Source organism: Choloepus didactylus, chromosome 10, assembly GCF_015220235.1.
Source record: "Choloepus didactylus isolate mChoDid1 chromosome 10, mChoDid1.pri, whole genome shotgun sequence".
NCBI classification, from domain to species: Eukaryota; Metazoa; Chordata; class Mammalia; order Pilosa; family Megalonychidae; genus Choloepus; species Choloepus didactylus.
In genome coordinates this window covers 50,074,068-50,100,355 of record NC_051316.1, presented here as the reverse complement: position 1 = coordinate 50,100,355, position 26,288 = coordinate 50,074,068, and the positions used below count along the sequence as shown (strand labels likewise).

Below are 26,288 nucleotides of genomic sequence, written 5' to 3'. Positions count from 1 at the left end.
ACTAAGGCACAGTGACTGTGAGGTTGCCTGGACCTGTTTCTAGCTTCCTAAGCTGGGCTCTACCCTCACCTTCCCCCAGTGAGTGAAGATTTTCATCATGTAGTTATGTTGATAAATTCACTTAAAAAAAAAAAAAAAGAATCCAAGACAAAAAGCAAGTCTTGATTTAAAAAGGACACAGTTCTAAAACCATATATTTCTCTGCAGTAGTTTACTCCATCTAAAGGTAATGTGAATTTATCTGGTCTCATTTTCTATAGGCCAGATCCAATTTCCCATGGTTACTTTTAATGACCGAATCCCAATTTCAAAGGATAAAACCTGAGACTAGAAATTCCAGATATTTCTAAGCATTCGAGTTTTGACATATCAATCAAAATGAGTAGCTCTCATTTCTCAACCTTTAAAATTTACTTTAGTTGACCCTCTGAGGAACTTTTCTCTGAATCTACCCTACTGAATTTTGACAAAAGGGAACATATTGAAGTCCAGTTGCTGTTAAAAACAATCCAGCCAATAGATTTCAAAATAAAATAAAAATTGTAGAAAGTTATCAGAATTATTTTACCACCGTCAAATATTTCCCCCAAACTATTCTAAATTTACAGCTCTTAAAGTACTGAACAACCTGGAATTTGGCAAAACCCAAATCTATTTTCTAGGGCCTTAGCTCTCCCTTGTGTATAAAAACGGAAATGCAGCTTGCTAGAAAATTTTGCCCCAGTGATTCTGATGACCCAATTTTGAAAGCTAAAATGGCATTTAATAAAAGAAAAAAGGTCAGTTTTAAAAGTCTTCTTATATTTTCTTATAGCAAAGAGGAAAGCGTATTTAAAACAAGAAAACAAAAGCTGCAAAATATTAAATTTCTTAATGTGTATTATACTTTAAACCAAGGATACAAAAAAAATATTTGCAGTATAAAAAAATTGTGGGAGAAAAGTAAATTTCACAGGATCACTGATGCGTTCAGCTAGATATACCTGAGTGATTCCAGCCCCAGTCTCTGATTTCAGGCTGGATCACACTTAATCCAGCCCAAACACAGGAGCCATTATCCTGTTTCAGATTTCTAGAGAGGGAAAACTTCACAGCCTGCTTCTTTCTCCACATAAGGAAACATTTTGTTACTTCTCACTGTGCACTCAACACAATATTTCAGATATTTTGTTTACATTTCTCACTGCATAGTCAACATGTTTCAAATACACTTTCTCCATACTTTCCCTAGTTCTGGGTGACCAAATCTCCATGGCTTTCTTGGCCTTTTTCTGTGTTGGGAGGTCAACTAAGGGATCTCACATATTTGCATCCTGGTGTGTGTGGCTTTGTAAGATTCAAAGGTAAATTCAATTGATCGTGTCACATTTTACTTTCCTGATTACCTGCTACTATTAAATATTGTATCTAGAGTCTATTACTTTGTTTTCCCCACTTTGAGCTTTGGGAAGAGGAAACCCTAAAAATCCATTTAGTTGTCAGTAAGCACGATTACAGGACCCACTCAGGCACACAAGTCACGGGAGGGTCAAGCTAGCGTCTAGTGAGCCTGGTCAAGGAAACCGAGGGTGTTCTGCCGTTCCTCAAGGTCCCTCTCAAAACCCCACGGCTCCTAAAGTTAGCTTCACCTATCACCAGATTTAAAGATCTGAGGCCATGAGTCTAATCACCATTTACAGGGCCCAACCTCAAGGGCATTACCTTCTACCACCAGGAGTGCAGGTAGCATAACAAAAGGAGCGCCCACACACTCACACACCACTGCTCCACTGCAGAGGGAAGCCGCATAGAAAGGGAACAGACAGACACCAGCAAATAAGAGGGACCTTTTCAAATGACAGTTTGGAGACATCAGATTGCTGTGAGACAAAGGCATACTCCTCAAAGTTCGTTCCCTCCAACAGGCTGGCAATTAAATATTACACAGAGCTCATAATTTAGATTGCATTCCAATTATTTTCAAGTGCTGTGGGGCAAAAATCACTCATACAGCAATTAAATTCAGGGATATCACTAAATGTTTTAAGGAAGGAGAGGATTCTGAAGTCAGTAGAAAGACCAAAGAAATAGGAAGAATAGAAAACAAGGCCTTCTGGAAATCACTATCCAGCCCAATGTTTAGCTTTCCAGGCACCCCAGTTTTATAGAGCCCTGTCTAATAATGATACTAGAAACATCCCTGCCAACAAGTACATGGCTGAACGTAAATCGAGAAAATCTGACCTGCAGGGCTTATCAAATGCTTCTGCCAATTTAGGCAAATGGAGAGCCTGCTCTCACGCATAAAGAAATAAAGATATTTTTCAAAAAAAAATTATCAAGGTGACCTCATTTTTGTTTGCACACAAATATACAACCACTTATATCATATTGCACAGTTACTACCTTGGGTATGCCATGGGGAAGCTATGAAATAACAATGGAGATAATAGTTTTAAACCACATTAATGCTCGTTTCTTTCACACTTTCCAACATCTGTTCAGGAGAGAAATCCATTGCCTCCAGGAGGATTAGGAGACAGTTGGAATGCAAAGACAAAAAAAGACAAATAGCACCTGTGACTTCTAGAACAGGAATTTTGAGCCCATCCACAGACAGTAGTCCAAATCAGTCTCTGTTGATACAGAAAAGAGTTTGCTCAATTCCAAAGGCCCCTCACAATCAGGAGCCACACTTGGTGGACAGGGATCCTGGGAATTGCACTGGAAGCCACAGTGCAGAGCTCTATGTCCAGAACACAAGGAGTAAAGGAAGATGCTCTCTGCTGTGGAAAGAAAGGAAGCGAGGAGGGAGAGAGGGAAGAGGTCAGGCATGAGACTACTGCCACTCCTTCAGGGTCCAAAGTTGGGGGGTGGGGGTTGCAGCAGGGAGCAGGGGGAGGGAGGCAGTAAAAACACTCAGAAGTCAATTTCCTGTGAAGCTAATAAAGCTTGAGCTTCAGGGCCTCTCACTTCAAGGACCCTTTCTGAGGTTGGGGAAGGTACTTCACTATGTGTCCATGTGGTCAGATACTTATAAAAAATTTGCAAAAGATATTTTTGTATTGCTTTTCTAAAAGATCTCACGTCCCCTGCCCCCAACCATCAAACTGTAGGAGTTTCAGCCTTGACGATCCCCTGGTGATAGATTAGCAGTTAATGAGGAAGGGGCCAGGACAGGCATCCCGCATGTTCTAGTACAATGTCAAGATAATACCGAAGAGAGTTTGCAGACTCCCAAACAGAGCACAAAACAGCTGAGAAAATCATGAGCCCAAAGGGGCCAGGGGTCTTAATGAGACTTCAGAATGCAGGAAGGCTTCTGACTAGAGACTGTGGCAGGGGCCCCAGACTTGAACAGCGCTTGCCAGCAAAGTACCCCAAAGAATGAGGTGGGAGCACCAGCACCTCAGCAACCCAGGGCCCCCAGGTATGTGGACAAGCTGTCCTGCCCGTAGACCAGTGGAGACCCACGGGACAGCAGGCGAGCACCCCCTTGACCCCCAATGCCACCATGGAAAATCAGCTTCTACCTTTATTCACCCACCGTCTTGGGAAGGAGGATGGGATGGGTGCCCTCATTGGGTAAATGAACGTTGAACTGACTACTTCAAAAAGATGAAATTAACTTGAGACTGGCTAACCCCAAAGATGATTGTTTCCTCAATAGAAACAGGGATTTCAAAGCAACTTAAAAATTTTGTTGTTCAACTGAGCTGTGCTTGAAATTGTGATCCTCCTTCTGAATACAGAAAAAATAAGAAAAATCCTTCAACTAAACTGCTTCTTAACAAGCACATAGTAAGAATTTTTAGCATGCTATAGTTACACGATAAAACCATAATAAAATTTTCAAAGAAAGGGGCTAGATCACTTAAATTTAACTAAAGTGTTGTGGGGCAAAGAGCACTACCTATTTGCCAAAATCCATGTCCTTGTTTTCCTGGGCCCACAGCCAGACAATCCCAAGGCTCCCTTAGTGGGGCGGCCATGTGAAGCAGTTCTAGCCAATGCAATACAAGCAGAACTGATGTATTCCCACTACAATGACACATCCACCATGCTGACTGTTTCTCCCCCTTCTGGCTCCCAGAGATGAGAAGACCAAGCTGACGGAGTCTTTATCTGCCTGGATTCCTGAATGACCACATGGAGAACAGCTGCTCCCAGCAAACAGAAATATTCACCTGGGACTTTTATGTGAAGGAGAAATACATTTCTATTGTGTTTGAGCCATTATACATGATAAGGTCCATCTGCTGCAGCACTGAGCTTTGCCCTAGTCCATACCCATCCAAATCGATCCAGTGCTATTTTACTTTGGCAACCAATGGGCATGACTATTTGCACACAAAGGTCCCAAGTTCTAACAAGATGCAGAGCCAGCTTATCAAGTGTTCAGGAAAGCAGGATGTTGTCAGCTAGCAAGAATACTAAGAGACTGGATTGGAGCTGTGATACAAGGACAGGCAAAGAAATGTGAGAGCACAGTGGAAAGTGTAATTAGTATTTATTTGGGAAGGCCTCAAAGAGGAGGTGGCAATTGAGTAGCGTCTCGAAAGCTGAGAAAAGTTCTAAAGAAAAAGGAAGGGGAAATTTATTCCAGACTGAACATCTGTCTTTCAATATTTTATCTAAGGGGCTGTGATGTTAAAAACAGAAAAAAAATTTTTGTTGTGCTCACCCCAGGAAATAGAATATAAAAGCCAGCGAGGAGGAGCAATAGGGAAAGAGGATTCCATTCAAAGGGAAGAACTAAAAATCAGGGCTGACCACGAACTAGAAGGGCTATGCAGACAAAAAGGCAGTGTCTTTCCTTTCAGGGGTGGACAGCCTCTTGGCAATGGTGCTGCAGAGAATGTGATTTAAGCATGGGATGGGTAGCTGTTCCTTTCAGCTTCCTTCCAACTCTGAGACTCTATGCATCTGCAATGCCTCTGCCAAGCAGGTTTTGTACAACACTGCCAGGGAAAAGACGAATTATTTTACTTCTGTTAGCAGCATTTCTTACACGACAGTCCTTGCCAAACTCCCTTTCAAGGCTGTGTTGGCTGGGTTCGCACGACAGGTTCAAATCATGTCAGTAGGGAACATCTCTTCCTTGTCAGGTCCAAGAGAACCCCCTGATTATCTTTTTATTATTAAAAACAAAACAAAACAAAAAATGGCTTAATAGACTGCTGTTAACCAGGACTGCTGCAGATGAACAAGGAAACAAATGCGAGTAACATCTATTTTGAATGCTTGGGCCCTGGGGTATCATAGGTTAATTGCATGTCCTGGTTAACAGCAAGTTACAAGCTCATACCAAATATGGACATTCAATTTTCAAAAGATTGGATTATAAAATGATATAATCAATCTGTACTGGAAACAGTTCCATCCTTCTATGAATATCCATATCTATATATCTATGACTATGACTTCTATCTTGCAAGGCATCTTGGGGTTACAATTATAAATGTCAATTTTTGCAACATAGTTTTGTAAGGCAATCTTATTTTCCACCATTTTTAGCTATTCATGCCATAGATAAAAGGCGGACTACCAGATGTACTAAAAAGAAGATAGTAACCTTTCTGGTAAACTTTCCATGTTCCTCTTGAAAGGTTCAACTTTCATTTTCAGAAACATTCACTGAGTCTCCACTATGTGCCAGGCAACTGTGCTAATCATTAGACATATAAACTGAATGAAAAAGAAAACAAAATTAGGTACTTTAAACTTGTAAATTTCCTAATTCATAAAGTTACTTTTTAAAAGTGCATTTCCCAGTGATTATAAAATAGGTTAAATTCAGCTACATTCCTGCCCAATAGCAAAAAAGGGTGGGGGGAGGGGAGGATAGATTATTTTGCTTGTAATCTCTGGAGATTATATAGATATAAAGACTGTCTTTAAAATCTTGGCCTAGGTTGTTGTCTCATTTCATATCATAATACTCCAGGTACTTAGTTTATTGCTTAAAGGAAACAGAAACGAAATAGACTCTTCCTGAGCTTGGGAATGAATTTTAAAGAAACAAAAAACTTCACATTATAGAATGAACTTTAATTATACACTATAACCTCACAATAGTAAAACAAAAAAAATTCATAAAACCATACTGAGGCCACTGGAATATTTAACCGGCTAGGAGAGTGAAACAATCACACAAAAGTTACATGTTAAACATAGTTGTTCAACCATACATATGAGCAAAGTGCTTTGTTAGTTTCTCTTTTCAGAATACCACAGCCTTCAATCTCTTCAAAATTCAAGGCACGTCCCTCTCATCATACAACATCCCGAGTAAATCACATTTCAAGTGGTGCCAAAACCAGTCTGCCTTTGCTATCTAATCTCAAAATACTTCCCAATGCCTTTCCACCCACCTACCTACTTACAATCTGGGTCCTAAAATGCATGTCTTACAAAGCATGGGAATCGTATTCCTTCTTGACAAAATGAACAACTCACAAGAAGAGCAGCTATTTTCTTTGGTTTTTACCCGATCGCACTTATTTCCAGTGTGTTTTTACCAACCCTGTCTGGAAAGTATATCCCAGATTGCTCTAGGTACTGAGTCTGCTCCCCAGAAGGAAAAGGAGAGCTAAACCTTCAAATGAAAAATTCACCCTGGCCTCGACATTCACACAAGTGGTTTCTCTGAGCATTCTTGTATTTCAGTGCTTCCCAAGGAATATTCTGAGATTTCAGTCCCCCACCAAAATCAGAAAACAACATTTTCCAGAGGGAAAAGGCTATAGGACAATGTTTCCAAGCATCAGTGACTCGAGTACCAGTCTGTGCTTGCAATGGTCAGAAGAGATCAAGCCAGAATTCAGCACACAAACGCATCAGCACTCACTGATTTAGTTATATCTAGCCAGCTGTGTGATCCTGCAGTCTCCTCACCTCTCTGAGCCTCGATTTCTCCGTAAAACCAAGAGAATACAAAGGCACCCTCCAGCTCTAATGTTCTATGAATCTACAAAATGACCACACAGTTAGGCTCTGCCACTATCCCGGAACTATCTGCAGGCCTTGGAAAAAGTAAAAACTCTGATTGAAGACCATGAAATGAGGGGGGATAATTGAAAATATCTCTAAGGTCTCCTTCTGCATTTTGATTGAGTTTGCCAGAGTGAAGCATGACCAGGCAATTGGTCATAAAACATTAGTGGGTCTCACAGCTCTAATCATCCAGTGCTTCAATGGCCAATTCCAATGCAGCAAAAAAACAAAAAAACAAAAAAACAAAAAAAAAAACATCCATTACGTATTTTTTCTAGCATTGTCCCGAAATGCAGAATGACCACAGCACAGTAGCACAATGTGTTTCTCTCTTTTCACGAGGTCCCCTTTCATTGGCAAATCGCCCCCCTCGAAGGCGGCCGGCTCGCCTCGGCGCCACCACAAGGGCCACCAGGAACCAGAGCTGAGGAGGTCGCACCTACCCGTAGCCACTGCTTCTCTGTGAGCGCGTCGCTGTAGTCCACGTCGCGGCGCTGGCGAGACCCTCTGCCAAATATTTTCTCTTCCTCTTCTTCGCACGTGAGCCTTTCCACTTCGGCATCATCTTTAATAATCCAGGAGGGCAGCTCATCTTCCTCCATTAAGCGAGGTTTGCGCTTGGGGTTCCGGGCATCCTCCCGCCGCCGGTCCATGTCCATACGCTGCGGGGATTAACAGAGGTTTCACCGAAGGGAAAGGCTGAAGCTGTGAATACACACCTCCCTGCACGGAGCAGAGTCACAGGTCACCCCATGTGGCTGCAGTGTCCCCTTCAGCCTCCCTGTCCGAGTGGACTCCTTCTAGTATAACTCCTTCCTCTGTACCCATCTTTTGAAATCTACTTATTCACTTAAAAATACTCTTTTATAAAATTCTTTTTCTTGATCTACCTGTGGGCAAAGCATCCCCTTAAAAATACTAGGACTCACCATGCCATTCATTGCTTCCCTGGAATAAAAGTATTCTTTAAGCATACAAGCTGTTCAATTTTAATTTAAAATCTCCTTTAATGCTACAAGGCTCATGTTTTTAAGGAACAGGAGAAAAATATCGGTGACCCAAGTATCACTATAGCCTGGCAGCCACCTATGGTTGCTCATGTGGGGTAATAAATGGTTTTAGTAGCTAGGCAGCCACAAATGTAGTGACTTTTCAGTGCCCTGAGGGCACTGTATGGGAAATGCCCATCAATCCTTTACCTTTTATAAATTTAGCTTTTATGAAAATATCATACCACAGAGAGACAAACCTTAGAGATAATCTCATCTCAACTGATCAAGGTGTAAATGAATTGGCTTCCTTTCATAGTCTTCATATTAGGAGTATTTCTAAAATGCCTATTTTCCCATCTCCTGCTCTTTTTAAGATCAATTTCACTTATAAATTGTGCCACATACTTGACTTTAAACTAGAACTAAACAATCTGATAGCTGAAAAGGAACAAATAAAACCTCCACTGAATTTCAATATTCATTAGATATATTACTAGTTAGATTTACTACTTCTACGATCAAATAGAACATTATCCACTAAATTGTTTACCTTCTCCCTCTTCCTTGAGTTCTACCGTATGAAAACAAGGATCCAATATATAATTTTTTCTTAAAGGCTAAAACTGATAACAAAATAAAAATGAAATATCTTCTCAAACCCAAATTTTAAAACTCTAAAACTTACTAAAAATTAAAGTTCAAAGTCCTTTAAACTATGCTTAAACATTTTTGGAAATCATTATATTCCGAGGATGGGGCAGGCCTGGAGCATGACAGAGTCCCATTGGTAGATGAATGTGGTCATCCTGCTCTGTCATGAGCTATAGTTAGCTCAACAGGCTGTTCTAAACACTACCTTCTAATGCTCTGGTATCAGAAATGGGATCCACTAAACCTTCGTAATGAGCACAGAGAGGATGCCTTGTTTACAGCAGAAGCTAGAGAGGGCCTTCCTGAGGCAACCTCTTTATAGTTACTAGATCGCTCATAAGAAAAGACAACATTTCTAATGTATAACACCAAGATGACAAAATAGTGCTATTAAAACTTTTTATCCAAGATCCATAAAATGAAGAATGCCATGCATTTGCCCACAAATGAGAAATTTAAATAAATCTTTTCTGATGTACCAGAAAATAATGCACTTGCTTTTTCTATTCTTTTAGGAGGGGTAGATGCAATTTAATAAGATGAGTTTAAAGTCCTAATGACTGCCTCTCTCCCAGACATTCCTACCTGTACAAAGTCTTAGATCCATGTTCAAGTTAAGAAAAAGTCTAACTGGTTTGCATGAATATGTTTGACTTGAGACTCAATCATAAGCCTTATGCTAATGAGTGAATTACTTTTAAAAGTACTTCTTACCCTTTTAGAGAAATAATAGTTTAACGTTTGGATGTTAGCAAACGGTTTCAGATATGCATCTGAGCTGACAGATATTTTTAGGTAAAATTCATAGGTAATCAGTATGGACAGTAACTTTATCTGAAGTCACATTTTTTAGAAAGAGAAAGCAGGAAAAATGTTTAAAAGAGAGTTTTACAGACATCATATACCTAATGTGTGTTGTTTAACTACAATGTTTTTGATATAAAATCAAAGAAGTTTGTATTCATTTATATAGAAAGCTAATTTTAAAAATAGTAATAGACAATAAAGAGTTTATTCAAAATCCAAAGACTTAGTCTAGTCCACGGTTCATTCTTGTTTCTCACTAAACTTTTCACCAAAGGAGCTGGCAAGGAATCAAGTTTTATTTCCTGCCCCCTGGTGGAGGTGGTAATGAACACTGAATTGGCAGAAGGCAGCCAATGGATTAGAGGAAGAAGATTTAAAAATATAAAAACAATTCAAACCAAACCAAAAATCTGTACAATTCGAAAACCAGAAATCAACCTTCAATAAATATACAAAGAATGTGCAAAAGCAAAGTGCTATGAAAAAGGTATTCCCTAACCAGTCTTGCCTGTACAAGCCTGACTTGTTTGGTAAAATATTGCCAAATTAAAAGAAGACTTAGCCAGACATTCCTATTTTTCTGAAGCTTTCAATTTCTAAAAATACCCAGCCCAAAAGTAACAAAGGGGAAGTACCCTTTGCCCCTTATGTAGGGGTGGCTGGTAGAATTCTTCGTCTCTGGGACTACTCTAATTTGTATAACGGCATGCAGCGTCTCTTCTCCGGGCTTCCAGAGTATCTGAAGCTAGTAGAGGACTCTGAATTATTGCCAAAGAGTGATCAGTCAGGGAGGCTGAGGGCCTCTTGCCTCCGTGTTGCCCAGCAATCGACATTTTACTGAGTTCTTCAAGGAGAGAGAGTATGTCTATTTCCTGTGTGTATCCCTAACCTCCCTTAATAAACCATGACCTATAAATGTGGTGACCAACGTCAGTTAAGAAACTTAGGCTTTATGAATGCCCTACGTTGACCGTGCCTTTTTTCTGCCATTTCTCTCCGAAGTGGCTTTACCTGGGTTGGAGCGTGGGGGTTAATATCCAGCCTCGGAGTTATTCCTATGACTACCCAAAGGCTTCCTGAGAAAAAAGTAAATGCTTCTATCTTGAATCAATATGTGTAGACACAATCAGTGTTCCCTACCGGGGAAAAAAAATCACAAAATAACAAACATAATGTAAGCATCTACCAGCTGGATCTCCATTCTCAAAGACTGTCTAGGCTAAGTGGCAGAGACTGCAAACCCTGTGGGTCATATTTGGCCTGCAGTAGAGTTTTGTTTGGCCTGCAGTGTCATTATAAAATTCGTTGCAAACATACAGGAATTCAGAGAGTGCATATAAAAACAGAGATCCCAGCTTCTCTGGAAAAACTGGAATTGCTGGCAGCATGGAGCTCCCTTCCCTACCTTGCTGCTCTGCTCCCCTTAGACAAAAAGCTTGATCTCAGGTTCATCACATTCCCACCCACCCTTGCCACCCTTGCTGCACTCATGTGAATTATCTGTCTGAGGTGTGAGTGAACTTAAATTTGGGACTCCTGATTTTGGGGTTCTGCTGCGTTCAACCACCAGAGTTACAGTTTACATTTCTTCACTGACTCCACAGTCAGGCTAAATGTTATAAAAGGTTAAAATAGACTGAAGGTTTTGTATTGGAGGGAGCAACTTTTATACTATTCTGATGCCTTCACAAAGCCTTAGATTTGCAAATGCCACCATCCATTCAATATTCACTAAACCACTACTGTGTTCCAGAAACTGTTCTAAGCATGGGGTTGGGGGGGGGGGTGGGTTACAGAGATAAGCAAAATAAAAAGCTATAGCAGATACCTTAAGAGAGCAGTCAGTATCAGTCCTGAGGGCCTCGCCATTCCACCCCCGCCCCTTCCCCAGCTCAGGGGCTTGCTCCTGGCCCACACCGGCCTTGTGGCAGGCGGCACACATAAATCAAATTCAGGTTTCAGCAAAATTACAGGTGACTTCATATCATGGAACATCAAGTCAAGGTTGAACCCATGAACATTAAATCCTCAAATGCCAGGGTTCGTTTACACCTACTTTGTACCAGTGATATCCAACCGGTTTTGACCCTTCATTGGAGGCTACGGCTTTATACACACCTGGAGGGCTCCTAAGTGCTTAAGCAGGTTCTCGTCTACAATCAGAGAGGTCCAGTGGGTTGTTTTTTTTGTTGTTGTCCAGCCCCTCCCCACCACGGGGAGCATATTTCATTCAGTGAGGGGACAGTTTTGACCCAGTGAGGAGACAGCTCAGGCATAGCTGTAGTCCCAAATGCCTACAAGAGCCAGGCAGGTTTCCTGAATCACGCTGGCCTGGGGTTAGAAATGAACTGGGGGTGGGGCGGGCTTGTAAACTGCAGACCACGTGCTCAGCCTGGAGGGCGCAGCTGCTACTCAACTCGAGCCAATTGTTCCTACAGAAAGATGCAGGCCTGGGAGTGCCCGATTTCATTTTTCAAGAGAAGCCAAAAATCAGGATTCTTTCTATGTTGGCATCTAATCCCAAACTTTCAAAGACATTGTGTGGGCCAAACAAAATATGCCTGCAGGCTAAATCCAGCCAGTTTGCAGCCCCTGAACTGAAAAAAAAGGCATGGGCTTCATAAGTGAAGTTCTGCCAGGGCACGCAGGCTCCAAACATCTTGTGTTAATAGAAAAAGGGGCAGAGGAATGAGCATCTCTTTTCATTATTTTCTGCGACATTACCATAAAAAGATCAAATTCTTCCTCTCGTCGCGCAATCATTTGATTCAGCGTCTCATCGTCAGGTACTTCGTCTTCTTCCTGGGGTTAAGAACAGAACAAATCAATTAAACAGGCTTTTAGGAGAGAAGCTGGACAATCTTGACAGGTAAAATCAAGTAAGTTGAACATGTCCTCCAGACCATAGGGGTCACATTTCTCAAGCCAGAAAGAAAAGAGAAGGGCCACTAGGCTTCATACTTGCCATTATTATTTTGTAAGCTATTCAGACCATCTTCCCAGGGCAAAATCAGGTTAGGGAGGAAATGTGGTATGTCATAAGAAATGCTAGTCCTCCTGCGTGTATCTCTTGGTTCTGCCACTTTTAAAACAAGTTACTTAATGTGCCTCTGCTTCAGTGACCTCATCTGTAGTGGGCGTGGCATCTACCTCGAGGAAGATGTAAGAATTAAAAGAGGAAATCCACGTGAAAAAGTGCCACGTGTTAACTGTTAATTTCATTAACCTCATCTCAAATATAAATGCTTATTTTCAAAGCCTTACAGATAACATGAGTACATGAAACTTTGTAGCTAGGCACTGAGCAAGATCCTAAGACTCATGTGACAAATATAAAGCTTTTAAGATATGTCTATCAGTGTATTTCAGCAGCCATTATGCTAATGGTTGGCGCTTTGGGTGGGGCATTCAAAAGGAATCAAGAAACAAAGCCCCACAAAACTACACTTTATTAAAACAATTTAAATAAAATAGAAAAAGCAATTACAAAAGGACTAAAATCTTCATTTTTATATTATTTTGGGTAAAGGCTAAAAATATTAACTTTCTGCTTATGACCAGAAACCAACAGTTCTCAAGTTTTGCTTTATGCTTTTCAGAAATACTATGCTGACTTCCACACTTTAAAAAAATGATTTGGAAAGTTGAGCATATACTACAGAACTTATCTTCCAAAATTATTTTTATCATAAGCTGAGTGAACTTGTTAAAAATCAAACAGGAATTTCGTGTGTATCAGCAGAGGGAAGAAAGAGGAAAACACAGCACTTCAACCATGCAATTTCCCAAATCATATGTTCAAAACGTGGCAGCTTGTTTTAGAAAGAGTCTAACTGTATAGTAGCACTAAATTAGATGACTGTGTCAGTTCCTGAGATGACATCTTATGCACTGTAGTAACTTAATAAGTGTTAGAAAAGAACGTAATCCAATAAAGTCCAAAAACCTAGGATTCACGATAATTACTCCTGAAAAACCTTCTATTGAAGTTCACCTCCAGACTGAATGACAACTGTCTAACTATTACATTTCATGCTATAAAGACACCGACTATCACTATAGGAATTATCTGGTTAACCTACCCTCTGGTGAACAGAATGCTTTGCTTACCCATTCCTAGAGCCGCATGCTGTTCCCCCTCATCACGTATTCCCCGAGAGGCCGGGCAGCCCCATACCCAAGGTGAGAAGCTTCTCAGGGGCCTGGCCAGGCACGAAGGGCCGCATGGCTGAGAGGTGCTCAATGAACTCCCCTGGGCTTTTTGTGCGTGCACACTTCTTGGCATGTCAACTGGGGTGGGACGGTTGTCCGTGCTGCTTTGGCTCGTGGCTACAGTCTATCAGTGTCCCCAAATGTCTTCTCATCAGGGTATGGCCCACCCAGAAAATGTAACATTTGCTGGAAGGGAACTGAGCCCCAGATGAGGCTGTTCACGGCTAGAAGCAACTGGCCCAGGATTTTACCCCAGGCTCCACCCCGCAGCCCTCGGGGCAGGGAGAGATCAGCATCTCCCTGCGGTTTAGGAAGGTTGGAGAGCTCCCACCTGCACCTTATGTGAACCAGGTCAGGCACTCTTTTCACAAGGTCTCAGCAAGGCAAATAAAAAAAAATGTACTGGAGCCTACTGGCTGAATAACACTATATGTCTCAACATATTGGTATTTTTGAAATGTCCAAGTGTGTAAGCAACAACAAAAACACCTGGCACTCTGATTCTAAATCTGTATCAAGTGTTCAGTTCTAATTTTTTAAAATTACATTTTAAAACTATACCAGCTGCTTTCTTTGGGAAAATTCAAAGTTTTACTTTGCAGCTGTGAGAGATGGCAAATTACTTGATATCAAAATTTTTTAAATGTGTGTGGATGTATGAGTATATGTAATATCATTTTTCATCATTTTAATGAAACCTAATAGATAACTAATCAAATACATAAGACAGACAAATTAAGAGGCATAATGTGAAAGAAAGTTTTCGCCAATTTGCAAAAGGATTCATTTTGGGGTTTCTTTAAATATCATACCCTCCCTCACATTTAGACTCATTTCAGAAAAAGAAAAACATATATATATACATATTATATATATGTATATATATGTGTGTGTATATATATATAAGACTTTTAAAAGACTGTGTTATGTAATTTATGGGAGACTTTAAGAACACATATTCTACTGTGAACAGTTGATTGTACACCACAATGATTGTATGATATGTGAATATATCCCAATAAAACTGAATTTAAAAAAACCCTACACATTCTAGATAAGGCAAAATCAAACTATATCTAATATATGCAATGGAAATAGTATTCCATGTGAATATGTATGGTAAACCCACTCCTCAATTTACAAATACGGGTGGGTACCCAAAAATATATTTGTCTATCCCCAGCCAGTTTTGTAACAGACAGTAGCACTGGTATTTTGTACAGTTTGTAGACTGCACAATAACTATATCTTTTAATCGATCTCAAATCCATTTGGAATGAAATTTAGTATAAGATTATTAAAATTGGCAGCTCCCCCACACACACCAAAATACAAACAACAACACAAAGAAAAGAAACACCATCGATGCATACTTCCCATAGTCTTGGCAAATCAAGAGAGACTTTTTAACCAGTAATTTTCTCAGTCTTCGGCCAGCTCTTACAGAAAAATCTAAAGTTGGTAGTTAGGTTAGGGTCACACTTTCCAAGTGCAAGTATAGCGAAATTAACTAAACATGGCTGGGAAGCCTCCTCCTGCATACATGTGTAAGTGCTGCCACCCCTGATCAAAAGACAAAAAAAAAGATGGAGGGTTCTGGAAAATAGAAGAAAGAAAAGGGAAGGAGGGGCCCTTCCATCTGTGCCTTCTCTCATCTAGCTGATTTTGTCCTTGCAAACAGCCTTTCTGCATTTCTCCATCTGCCCTATAGAGGGCAGAATTTATAATACAATAAAGCAGGCAGGTTGTACCACCAGGGGAGAGACAGGGGAGCATCCACCAGCCAAGCCTTGAGGTGCCTTTAGCTACAGCTTTTAGGACACATTTTGGATAACTTCCAGAGGCTTCATGTGCTTGGAATATAACATAGCAGCTAATTTATTAATTTTAATTACCATCAGCCCAGGAAATTCTTTAAAGAACAAAGAGGACATCCTTAATTCTTCAGAGACCCAAGGTCAGCGTTTGATTTCAAAAACTTGGCTGTCTTAGAATACCTCATTTTCCTCTTCGTGCTCCAGTATGGCCTGCAGAAATGCCCTCCGCTCGTGGCTGGAAGACTTTTGATCAAACATGCCCGCCTGGATAACTTTCTGATCCACGTTCAGTTTGTACTTTGCCGCTGCAAGGATCTTTTCCTCCACACTGTTCACCGTGCAGAGCCTCAGCACGCGGACCTCGTTCTGCTGGCCGATGCGGTGAGCTCGGTCTTGTGCCTGCAGATCCTGTTGGAGAGAACAAGATGCCGGGAGGGCCAAAGCGTCAGGATTAATTAAGCAAAGGAGTCACCTTCCCAAGAGGGAAGTAGGGGCAGGTTATTGAATCCACCTTTAATAATGTAAGACGTTGCTTAGATTTTAAAAATATATCAGCTGCTTTCTTTGGAAAAATTCAAGGTTATGCCTTGTTGAGGAAACCTTGGTTCAAATTAGCAAAGCCAAGTGAAATACATGTCAGGTTTTGAAATCTAGGTCTCAGGACGTTTTTATCTGTCCCTAAGGTTCACTATCAGAATTAGTCTCTAAGAAAAGCCCTGTGCATTTTATATCAGAATTATGACTTCAGTATTACCTATAACTAGCCTTAAATTGCAAGAAACACCTTCCCTCTGGTACAATATATTAAAGATGATTTTTTAACATGTCATTGAATTATACAGTTTCAGATTTAAGACACAGCAATTGCTCAGCTAGCAAATTTCCTGGGACCTAGCCCCATTAAGGTCTTGGTCTTCAGTTTAGGAAAATGAAGGAGTAGTAAATTGGTCTACTTTTGGGGACAGAAATTTGGGACCATGTATCAAAATTTAGAATTGGGTATGGCCCCTCACTCAGAAATTTCACTTCTGGAAACCTATCATAAGGAAATAATCCTGGATATGCACGAAGATCTAGAAAAAGGCTGTACCTCTCAGCATTACTTATGGCTTATATAATTTTTAAAAAGCAAAAGTAAACATTCATCAATAATTGGTTAAATAAGCTGCAGGAATCTACTATGTGTTCGTAGCCACATGTTAGCATAAAAATTATACTGTAGAAGAGCTAATGACACAAATACATAATAAGCACTAGTATAATGAGTGAAAACTACAAGGTATAAATGAATACGTACATCATCGATCCCATATGTGCCTATTTATTGATACCAAGAAAAAACGACAGGAAGGACATACACCAACATGTCCATATCATTTATCTCCAGGTACTAAGATAATAGGAGTTATTTCATTTTCTTCATTTTGCTTAATGTGATTTAATTTTTTTCTGCTTTAAATACATATTATGCATATAGTGACATAAAAGATTAACTAAATCCTTAAAAGCTTCATATCCCTATGAAGCAGAGCTACCTATTTTTACAGCGACGCAATAAAAACTTAATAACAATAAAAACTTTGCCATTTTTATTCCTTCTGGTCCAGGTGCTGTTATCTGGGCCAAGGCTAATTAGTTGTTTACATGTGTCCTTTATCAGACCGTATTCGTGTTTAGGCAAAGGCAGATTCCTTGCATCTCCTTAATTCTAGCCCCATATTTTGCACGGGGCTGGCACTCAACAGCCATGAAGCTACCCTCTTGACCCAACCAGTGCGCTGGTCACCAGCAGAGCCTGGGGGGCAGCAAGTGAAAGTCTGCCCAGGAGATTTGTTTTGGCTGCAGGGACCTTTAAAATTTAAATTATTAAATAGGTCAAAGTTTTTTCTCAGAAGATGTTTGAATAAGTTAATATAACTATAGTAGTGCTGAACCATGAACACAGCTGGGACCCATCCAAATTAGATTATTGTGCTAAAGAGGAGAAAGTGAGGAAGATAATTAACATCTAAAGTTGGGGGGAGGGGGATGGTGCAAAACTTCATTTTCAAATCCTTAGTTCAATTGTCTCTCTCAACACATCTTCACCAGGACTGCTAAGTAGTAGTTAAATGACAATGTTCTGTGTCATCGGTCTCTTGATTATCTGGTTTGCATATGTGTCCTAAAACAGGGTCAGCAAACTTTTCCTGTAAAGGGCCAAACAGTAAATATTCTAGGCTTTGGGGGCCAAAAGGCAACATCAATCAACTGTTCTCTCCCAAAGGTTAATATTCTCTGTTTCATTTTACATTTTATATTTAAAAATGTAAAAAACCATTCTTAGCTCACAGGTCATACAAAAATAGGCGCAAGCCAAACTTGGCCCACGTGTGGTGTTTTGCTGACCCCTATCCTAGAAGATGCTGATAAACCACAAAGTTACTAAAATGCAGGTGGCAGTGGAATATGATAAGGAAGGAAGCAAAGGGCATGGGCAATCTACAAACAGGGAAGTAAGTTCTTGAGTCCTAGAGAACTTGTTGCAATTAGTTTTGTTTGGTGTTTAAAAGATTATGATTGGGAGAGGCGGGGCAAGATGGCAGACTGGTGAGCTGTATGTTTTAGTTACTCCTCCAGGAAAGTAGGTAAAAAGCCAGGAACTGCGTGGACTGGACACCACAGAGCAATCTGTCTTTGGGCATACTTCATACAACACTCATGAAAACGTGGAACTGCTGAGATCAGCGAAATCTGTAAGTTTTTGCGGCCAGGGGACCCGCGCCCCTCCCTGCCAGGCTCAGTCCCGGGGGAGGAGGGGCTGTCAGCTCCAGGAAGGAGAAGGGAGAATTGCAGTGGCTGCTCTCATCGGAAACTCATTCTACTGATTCAAACTCCAACCATAGATAGACTGAGGCCAGACACCAGAGACTCTGAGAGCAGCCAGCCCAGCAGAGAGGAGACGGGCATAGAAGGAAAACAACACGAGAAGCTCCAAAGTAAAAGCAGAGGATTTTTGGAGTTCTGGTGAACACAGAAAGGGGAAGGGCGGAGATCAGGCCTTGAGGCGCATATGCAAATCCCTAACCAAGGCTGATCTCTCTGCCCAGGGCACCTTTCCTTAATGGCCCTGGTTGCTTTGTCTATTAGCATTTCAATAACCCATTAGATCTCTGAGGAGGGCCGTTTTTTTTTTTTTTTTTTTTTTTTTTTTTTAAAATCCTTTTTGCTTTTTCTAAAACAATTACTCTAAGAAGCTCAATACAGAAAGCTTCAAAGAATTGAAATTTGGGCACGTCAAGTCAAGAGCAGAAATAAGAGAGCTCTGAGACAAAAGGCAATAATCCAGTGGCTGAGAAAATTCACTAAACAACACAACTTCCCAAGAAAAGGGGGGTGTCCGCTCACAGCCACCATCCTGGTGGACAGGAAACACTCCTGCCCATCGCCAGCCCCATAGCCCAGAGCTGCCCCAGACAACCCAGTGTGACGGAAGTGCTTCAAATAACAGGCACACACCACAAAACTGGGCGTGGACATTAGCCTTCCCTGCAACCTCAGCTGAATGTCCCAGAGCTTGGAAGGGGGAGCAGTGTGAATTAACAGAGCCCCATTCAGCCATCATTTGAGCAGACTGGGAGCCTCCCAACACAGCCCAGCAGCCCAGAACTGCCCTGGGGGGACGGCACTCACCTGTGACATAGCACAGTCATCCCTCAACAGAGGACCCGGGGTGCACAGCCTGGAAGAGGGGCCCACTTGCAAGTCTCAGGAGCCATACGCCAATACCAAAGACTTGTGGGTCAGTGGCAGAGACAAACTGTGGCAGGACTGAACTGAAGGATTAGACTATTGCAGTAGCTTTAAAACTCTAGGATCATCAGGGAGATTTGATTGTTAGGGCCACCCCCCCTCCCCGACTGCCCAGAAACACGCCCCACATACAGGGCAGGCAACACCAACTACACACGCAAGCTTGGGACACCAATTGGGCCCCACAAGACTCACTCCCCCACTCACCAAAAAGGCTAAGCAGGGGAGATCTGGCTTGTGGAGAACAGGTGGCTCGTGGACGCCACCTGCTGGTTAGTTAGAGAAAGTGTACTCCACGAAGCTGTAGATCTGATAAATTAGAGATAAGGACTTCAACTGGTCTACAAACCCTAAAAGAACCCTATCAAGGACAGCAAATGCCACGAGGCCAAAAACAACAGAAAATTATAAAGCATATGAAAAAACCAGACGATATGGATAACCCAAGCCCAAGCACCCAAATCAAAAGACCAGAAGAGACACACCTAGAGCAGCTACTCAAAGAACTAAAGATGAACAATGAGACCCTAGTACGGGATATGAAGGAAATCAAGAAGACCCTAGAAGAGCATAAAGAAGACATTGCAAGACTAAATAAAAAAATGGATGATCTTATGGAAATTAAAGAAACTGTTGACCAAATTAAAAAGATTCTGGACACTCATAGTACAAGACTAGAGGAAGTTGAACAACGAATCAGTGACCTGGAAGATGACAGAATGGAAAATGAAAGCATAAAAGAAAGAATGGGGAAAAAAATTGAAAAACTCGAAATGGACCTCAGGGATATGATAGATAATATGAAGCGTCCGAATATAAGACTCATTGGTGTCCCAGAAGGGGAAGAAAAGGGTAAAGGTCTAGGAAGAGTATTCAAAGAAATTGTTGGGGAAAACTTCCCAAATCTTCTAAACAACATAAATACACAAATCATAAATGCTCAGCGAACTCCAAATAGAATAAATCCAAAAAAACCCACTCCGAGACATATACTGATCACACTGTCAAACATAGAAGAGAAGGAGCAAGTTCTGAAAGCAGCAAGAGAAAAGCAATTCACCACATACAAAGGAAACAGCATAAGACTAAGTAGTGACTACTCAGCAGCCACCATGGAGGCGAGAAGGCAATGGCACGATATATTTAAAATTCTGAGAGAGAGGAATTTCCAGCCAAGAATACTTTATCCAGCAAAGCTCTCCTTCAAATTTGAGGGAGAGCTTAAATTTTTCACAGACAAAGAAATGCTGAGAGAATTTGCTAACAAGAGACCTGCCCTACTGGAGATACTAAAGGGAGCCCTACAGACAGAGAAACAAAGACAGGACAGAGAGACTTGGAGAAAGGTTCAGTACTAAAGAGATTCGGTATGGGTACAATAAAGGATATTAATAGAGAGAGGGAAAAATATGGCAAACATAATCCAAAGGATAAGATGGCCGATTCAAGAAATGCCTTCACGGTTTTAACGTTGAATGTAAATGGATTAAACTCCCCAATTAAAAGATATAGATTCGCAGAATGGATCAAAAAAAATGAACCATCAATATGTTGCATACAAGAGACTCATCTTAGACACAGGGACACAAAGAAACTGAAAGTGAAAGGATGGAAAAAAATATTTCATGCAAGCTACAGCCAAAAGAAAGCAGGTGTAGCAATATTAATCTCAGATAAAATAGACTTCAAATGCAGGGATGTTTTGAGAGACAAAGAAGGCCACTACATACTAATAAAAGGGGCAATTCAGCAAGAAGAAATAACAATCGTAAATGTCTATGCACCCAATCAAGGTGCCACAAAATACATGAGAGAAACATTGGCAAAACTAAAGGAAGCAATTGATGTTTCCACAATAATTGTGGGAGACTTCAACACATCACTCTCTCCTATAGATAGATCAACCAGACAGAAGACCAATAAGGAAATTGAAAACCTAAACAATCTGATAAATGAATTAGATTTAACAGACATCTACAGGACATTACATCCCAAATCACCAGGATACACATACTTTTCTAGTGCTCACGGAACTTTCTCCAGAATAGATCATATGCTGGGACATAAAACAAGCCTCAATAAATTTAAAAAGATTGAAATTATTCAAAGCACATTCTCTGACCACAATGGAATACAATTAGAAGTCAATAACCATCAGAGACTTAGAAAATTCACAAATACCTGGAGGTTAAACAACACACTCCTAAACAATCAGTGGGTTAAAGAAGAAATAGCAAGAGAAATTGCTAAATATATAGAGACGAATGAAAATGAGAACACAACATACCAAAACCTATGGGATGCAGCAAAAGCAGTGCTAAGGGGGAAATTTATAGCACTAAACGCATATATTAAAAAGGAAGAAAGAGCCAAAATCAAAGAACTAATGGATCAACTGAAGAAGCTAGAAAATGAACAGCAAACCAATCCTAAACCAAGTAGAAGAAAAGAAATAACAAGGATTAAAGCAGAAATAAATGACATAGAGAACAAAAAAACAATAGAAAGGATAAATATCACCAAAAGTTGGTTCTTTGAGAAGATCAACAAGATTGACAAGCCCCTAGCTAGACTGACAAAATCAAAAAGAGAGAAGACCCATATAAACAAAATAATGAATGAAAAAGGTGACATAACTGCAGATCCTGAAGAAATTAAAAAAATTATAAGAGGATATTATGAACAACTGTATGGCAACAAACTGGATAATGTAGAAGAAATGGACAATTTCCTGGAAACATATGAACAACCTAGACTGACCAGAGAAGAAATAGAAGACCTCAACCAACCCATCACAAGCAAAGAGATCCAATCAGTCATCAAAAATCTTCCCACAAATAAATGCCCAGGGCCAGATGGCTTCACAGGGGAATTCTACCAAACTTTCCAGAAAGAACTGACACCAATCTTACTCAAACTCTTTCAAAACATTGAAAAAAATGGAACACTACCTAACTCATTTTATGAAGCTAACATCAATCTAATACCAAAACCAGGCAAAGATGCTACAAAAAAGGAAAACTACCGGCCAATCTCCCTAATGAATATAGATGCAAAAATCCTCAACAAAATACTTGCAAATCGAATCCAAAGACACATTAAAAAAATCATACACCATGACCAAGTGGGGTTCATTCCAGGCATGCAAGGATGGTTCAACATCAGAAAAACAATCAATGTATTACAACACATTAAAAACTCGAAAGGGAAAAATCAATTGATCATCTCAATAGATGCTGAAAAAGCATTTGACAAAATCCAACATCCGTTTTTGATAAAAACACTTCAAAAGGTAGGAATTGAAGGAAACTTCCTCAACATGATAAAGAGCATATATGAAAAACCCACAGCCAGCATAGTACTCAATGGTGAGAGACTGAAAGCCTTCCCTCTAAGATCAGGAACAAGACAAGGATGCCCGCTGTCACCACTGTTATTCAACATTGTGCTGGAAGTGCTAGCCAGGGCAATCCGGCAAGACAAAGAAATAAAAGGCATCCAAATTGGAAAAGAAGAAGTAAAACTGTCATTGTTTGCAGATGATATGATCTTATATCTAGAAAACCCTGAGAAATCAACGATACACCTACTAGAGCTAATAAACCAATTTAGCAAAGTAGCGGGATACAAGATTAATGCACATAAGTCAGTAATGTTTCTATATGCTAGAAATGAACAAACTGAAGAGACACTCAAGAAAAAGATACCATTTTCAATAGCAACTAAAAAAATCAAGTACCTAGGAATCAACTTAACCAAAGATGTAAAAGACCTATACAAAGAAAACTACATAACTCTACTAAAAGAAATAGAAGGGGACCTTAAAAGATGGAAAAATATTCCATGTTCATGGATAGGAAGGCTAAATGTCATTAAGATGTCAATTCTACCCAAACTCATCTACAGATTCAATGCAATCCCAATCAAAATTCCAACAACCTACTTTGCAGACTTGGAAAAGCTAGTTATCAAATTTATTTGGAAAGGGAAGATGCCTCGAATTGCTAAAGACACTCTAAAAAAGAAAAACGAAGTGGGAGGACTTACACTCCCTGACTTTGAAGCTTATTATAAAGCCACAGTTGCCAAGACAGCATGGTACTGGCACAAAGATAGACATATAGATCATTGGAATCGAATTGAGAATTCAGAGATAGACCCTCAGATCTATGGCCGACTGATCTTTGATAAGGCCCCCAAAGTCACCGAACTGAGCCATAATGGTCTTTTCAACAAATGGGGCTGGGAGAGTTGGATATCCATATCCAAAAGAATGAAAGAGGACCCCTACCTCACCCCCTACACAAAAATTAACTCAAAATGGACCAAAGATCTCAATATAAAAGAAAGTACCATAAAACTCCTAGAAGATAATGTAGGAAAACATCTTCAAGACCTTGTATTAGGAGGCCACTTCCTAGACTTTACACCCAAAGCACAAGCAACAAAAGAGAAAATAGATAAATGGGAACTCCTCAAGCTTAGAAGTTTCTGCACCTCAAAGGAATTTCTCAAAAAGGTAAAGAGGCAGCCAACTCAATGGGAAAAAATTTTTGGAAACCATGTATCTGACAAAAGACTGATATCTTGCATATACAAAGAAATCCTACAACTCAATGACAATAGTACAGACAGCCCAATTATAAAATGGGCAAAAGATATGAAAAGACAGTTCTCTGAAGAGGAAATACAAATGACCAAGAAACACATGAAAAAATGTTCAGCTTCACTAGCTATTAGAGAGATGCAAATTAAGACCACAATGAGATACCATCTAACACCGGTTAGAATGGCTGCCATTAAACAAACAGGAAACTACAAATGCTGGAGGGGATGTGGAGAAATTGGAACTCTTATTCATTGTTGGTGGGACTGTATAATGGTTCAGCCACTCTGGAAGTCAGTCTGGCAGTTCCTTAGAAAACTAGATATAGAGCTACCATTCGATCCAGCGATTGCACTCCTCGGTATATACCCGGAAGATCGGAAAGCAGTGACACGAACAGATATCTGCACGCCAATGTTCATAGCAGCATTATTCACAATTGCCAAGAGATGGAAACAACCCAAATGTCCTTCAACAGATGAGTGGATAAATAAAATGTGGTATATACACACGATGGAATACTACGCGGCAGTAAGAAGGAACGATCTGGTGAAACATATGACAACATGGATGAACCTTGAAGACATAATGCTGAGCGAAATAAGCCAGGCACAAAAAGAGAAATATTATATGCTACCACTAATGTGAACTTTGAAAAATGTAAAACAAATGGTTTATAATGTAGAATGTAGGGGAACTAGCAGTAGAGAGCAATTAAGGAAGGGGGAACAATAATCCAGGAAGAACAGATAAGCTATTTAACGTTCTGGGGATGCCCAGAAATGACTATGGTCTGTTAATTTCTGATGGTTGTAGTAGGAACAAGTTCACTGAAATGTTGCTATATTATGTAACTTTCTTGGGGTAAAGTAGGAACATGTTGGAAGTTAAGCAGTTATCTTAGGTTAGTTGTCTTTTTCTTACTCCCTTGCTATGGTCTCTTTGAAATGCTCTTTTATTGTATGTTTGTTTTCTTTTTAACTTTTTTTTCATACAGGTGATTTGAAAAAAGAAGGGAAAGTTAAAAAAAAAAAAAAAGAAAAAAAAGAAAAAAGACAAACAAGGGAAAAAAAAAAAAAAAAAAAAGATGTAGTGCCCCCTGGAGGAGCCGGTGGAGAATGCAGGGGTATTCGCCTACCCCACCTCCATGGTTGCTAACATGACCACAGACATAGGGGACTGGTGGTTTGATGGGTTGAGCCCTCTACCATAAGTTTTACCCTTGGGAAGACGGTTGCTGCAAAGGAGAGGCTAGGCCTCCCTGTATTTGTGCCTAAGAATCTCCTCCTGAATGCCTCTTTGTTGCTCAGATGTGGCCCTCTCTCTCTGGCTAAGCCAACTTGAAAGGTGAAATCACTGCCCTCCCCCCTACGTGGGATCAGACACCCAGGGAAGTGAATCTCCCTGGCAACGTGGAATATGACTCCCAGGGAGGAATGTAGACCTGGCACCGTGGGACGGAGAACATCTTCTTGACCAAAAGGGGGATGTGAAAGGAAATGAAATAAGCTTCAGTGGCAGAGAGATTCCAAAAGGAGCCGAGAGGTCACTCTGGTGGGCACTCTTATGCACACTTTAGACAACCCTTTTTAGGTTCTAAAGAATTGGGGTAGCTGGTGGTGGATACCTGAAACTATCAAACTACAACCCAGAACCCATGAATCTCGAAGACAGTTGTATAAAAATGTAGCTTATGAGGGGTGACAATGGGATTGGGAAAGCCATAAGGACCAAACACCACTTTGTCTAGTTTATGGATGGATGTGTAGAAAAGTAGGGGAAGGAAACAAACAGACAAAGGTACCCAGTGTTCTTTTTTACTTCAATTGCTCTTTTTCACTCTAATTATTATTCTTGTTATTTTTGTGTGTGTGCTAATGAAGGTGTCAGGGATTGATTTAGGTGATGAATGTACAACTATGTAATGGTACTGTAAACAATCGAAAGTACAATTTGTTTTGTATGACTGCGTGGTATGTGAATATATCTCAATAAAATGATGATTAAAAAAAAAATAAATAAATAAACTAGAGGAAGGGGTAGCACAGACAAGATGGAATTTATCAAAGGATTATGAATATTGAATCTTTATATAGTTTTCTTTTTCTTAGTGCTAGGGTATTAAAATAGCTAGAAGGAAAGAAGTGAAATGGTGGAACTGTAATACATAGCATCCTTTGAGATTTGTTCTATAGCTACCTGTTAAATTGTAATTTGAAACATATCACCTTTTTGTATATATGTTATATTTCACAATAAGGAAATAAGTGAAACTATGGTACTATGAGTCATACCAACTTTGGAAATTTCCTATATAACTACTTGTTAAAGTATACTTTGAAAGCTTTTACCTTTATATATATATATGTTATATTTCACAATCATGAAATAACTGAAACTGTGGAACTGCAACCTATAATAGTCTTTGAAATTTGT

At 40.1% G+C, this 26,288-nt stretch overlaps 1 protein-coding gene across 6 annotated transcripts in view; it reads right to left on the bottom strand.

Moving 5' to 3' along the window:
- Positions 1–26,288, bottom strand: part of SMARCA2 (SWI/SNF related, matrix associated, actin dependent regulator of chromatin, subfamily a, member 2) — a 180,466-nt gene that overhangs the window by 57,116 nt on the left and 97,062 nt on the right. For all 6 annotated transcript variants that reach the window (XM_037798281.1, XM_037798282.1, XM_037798283.1 and 3 more), the window contains 3 exons: positions 15,635–15,862; positions 12,150–12,227; positions 7,419–7,637 (listed from right to left, as the gene is read on the bottom strand). In XM_037798281.1, the coding sequence (XP_037654209.1) occupies positions 7,419–7,637; positions 12,150–12,227; positions 15,635–15,862 (525 nt within the window). The remainder of the gene's footprint in view (positions 1–7,418; positions 7,638–12,149; positions 12,228–15,634; positions 15,863–26,288) is intronic.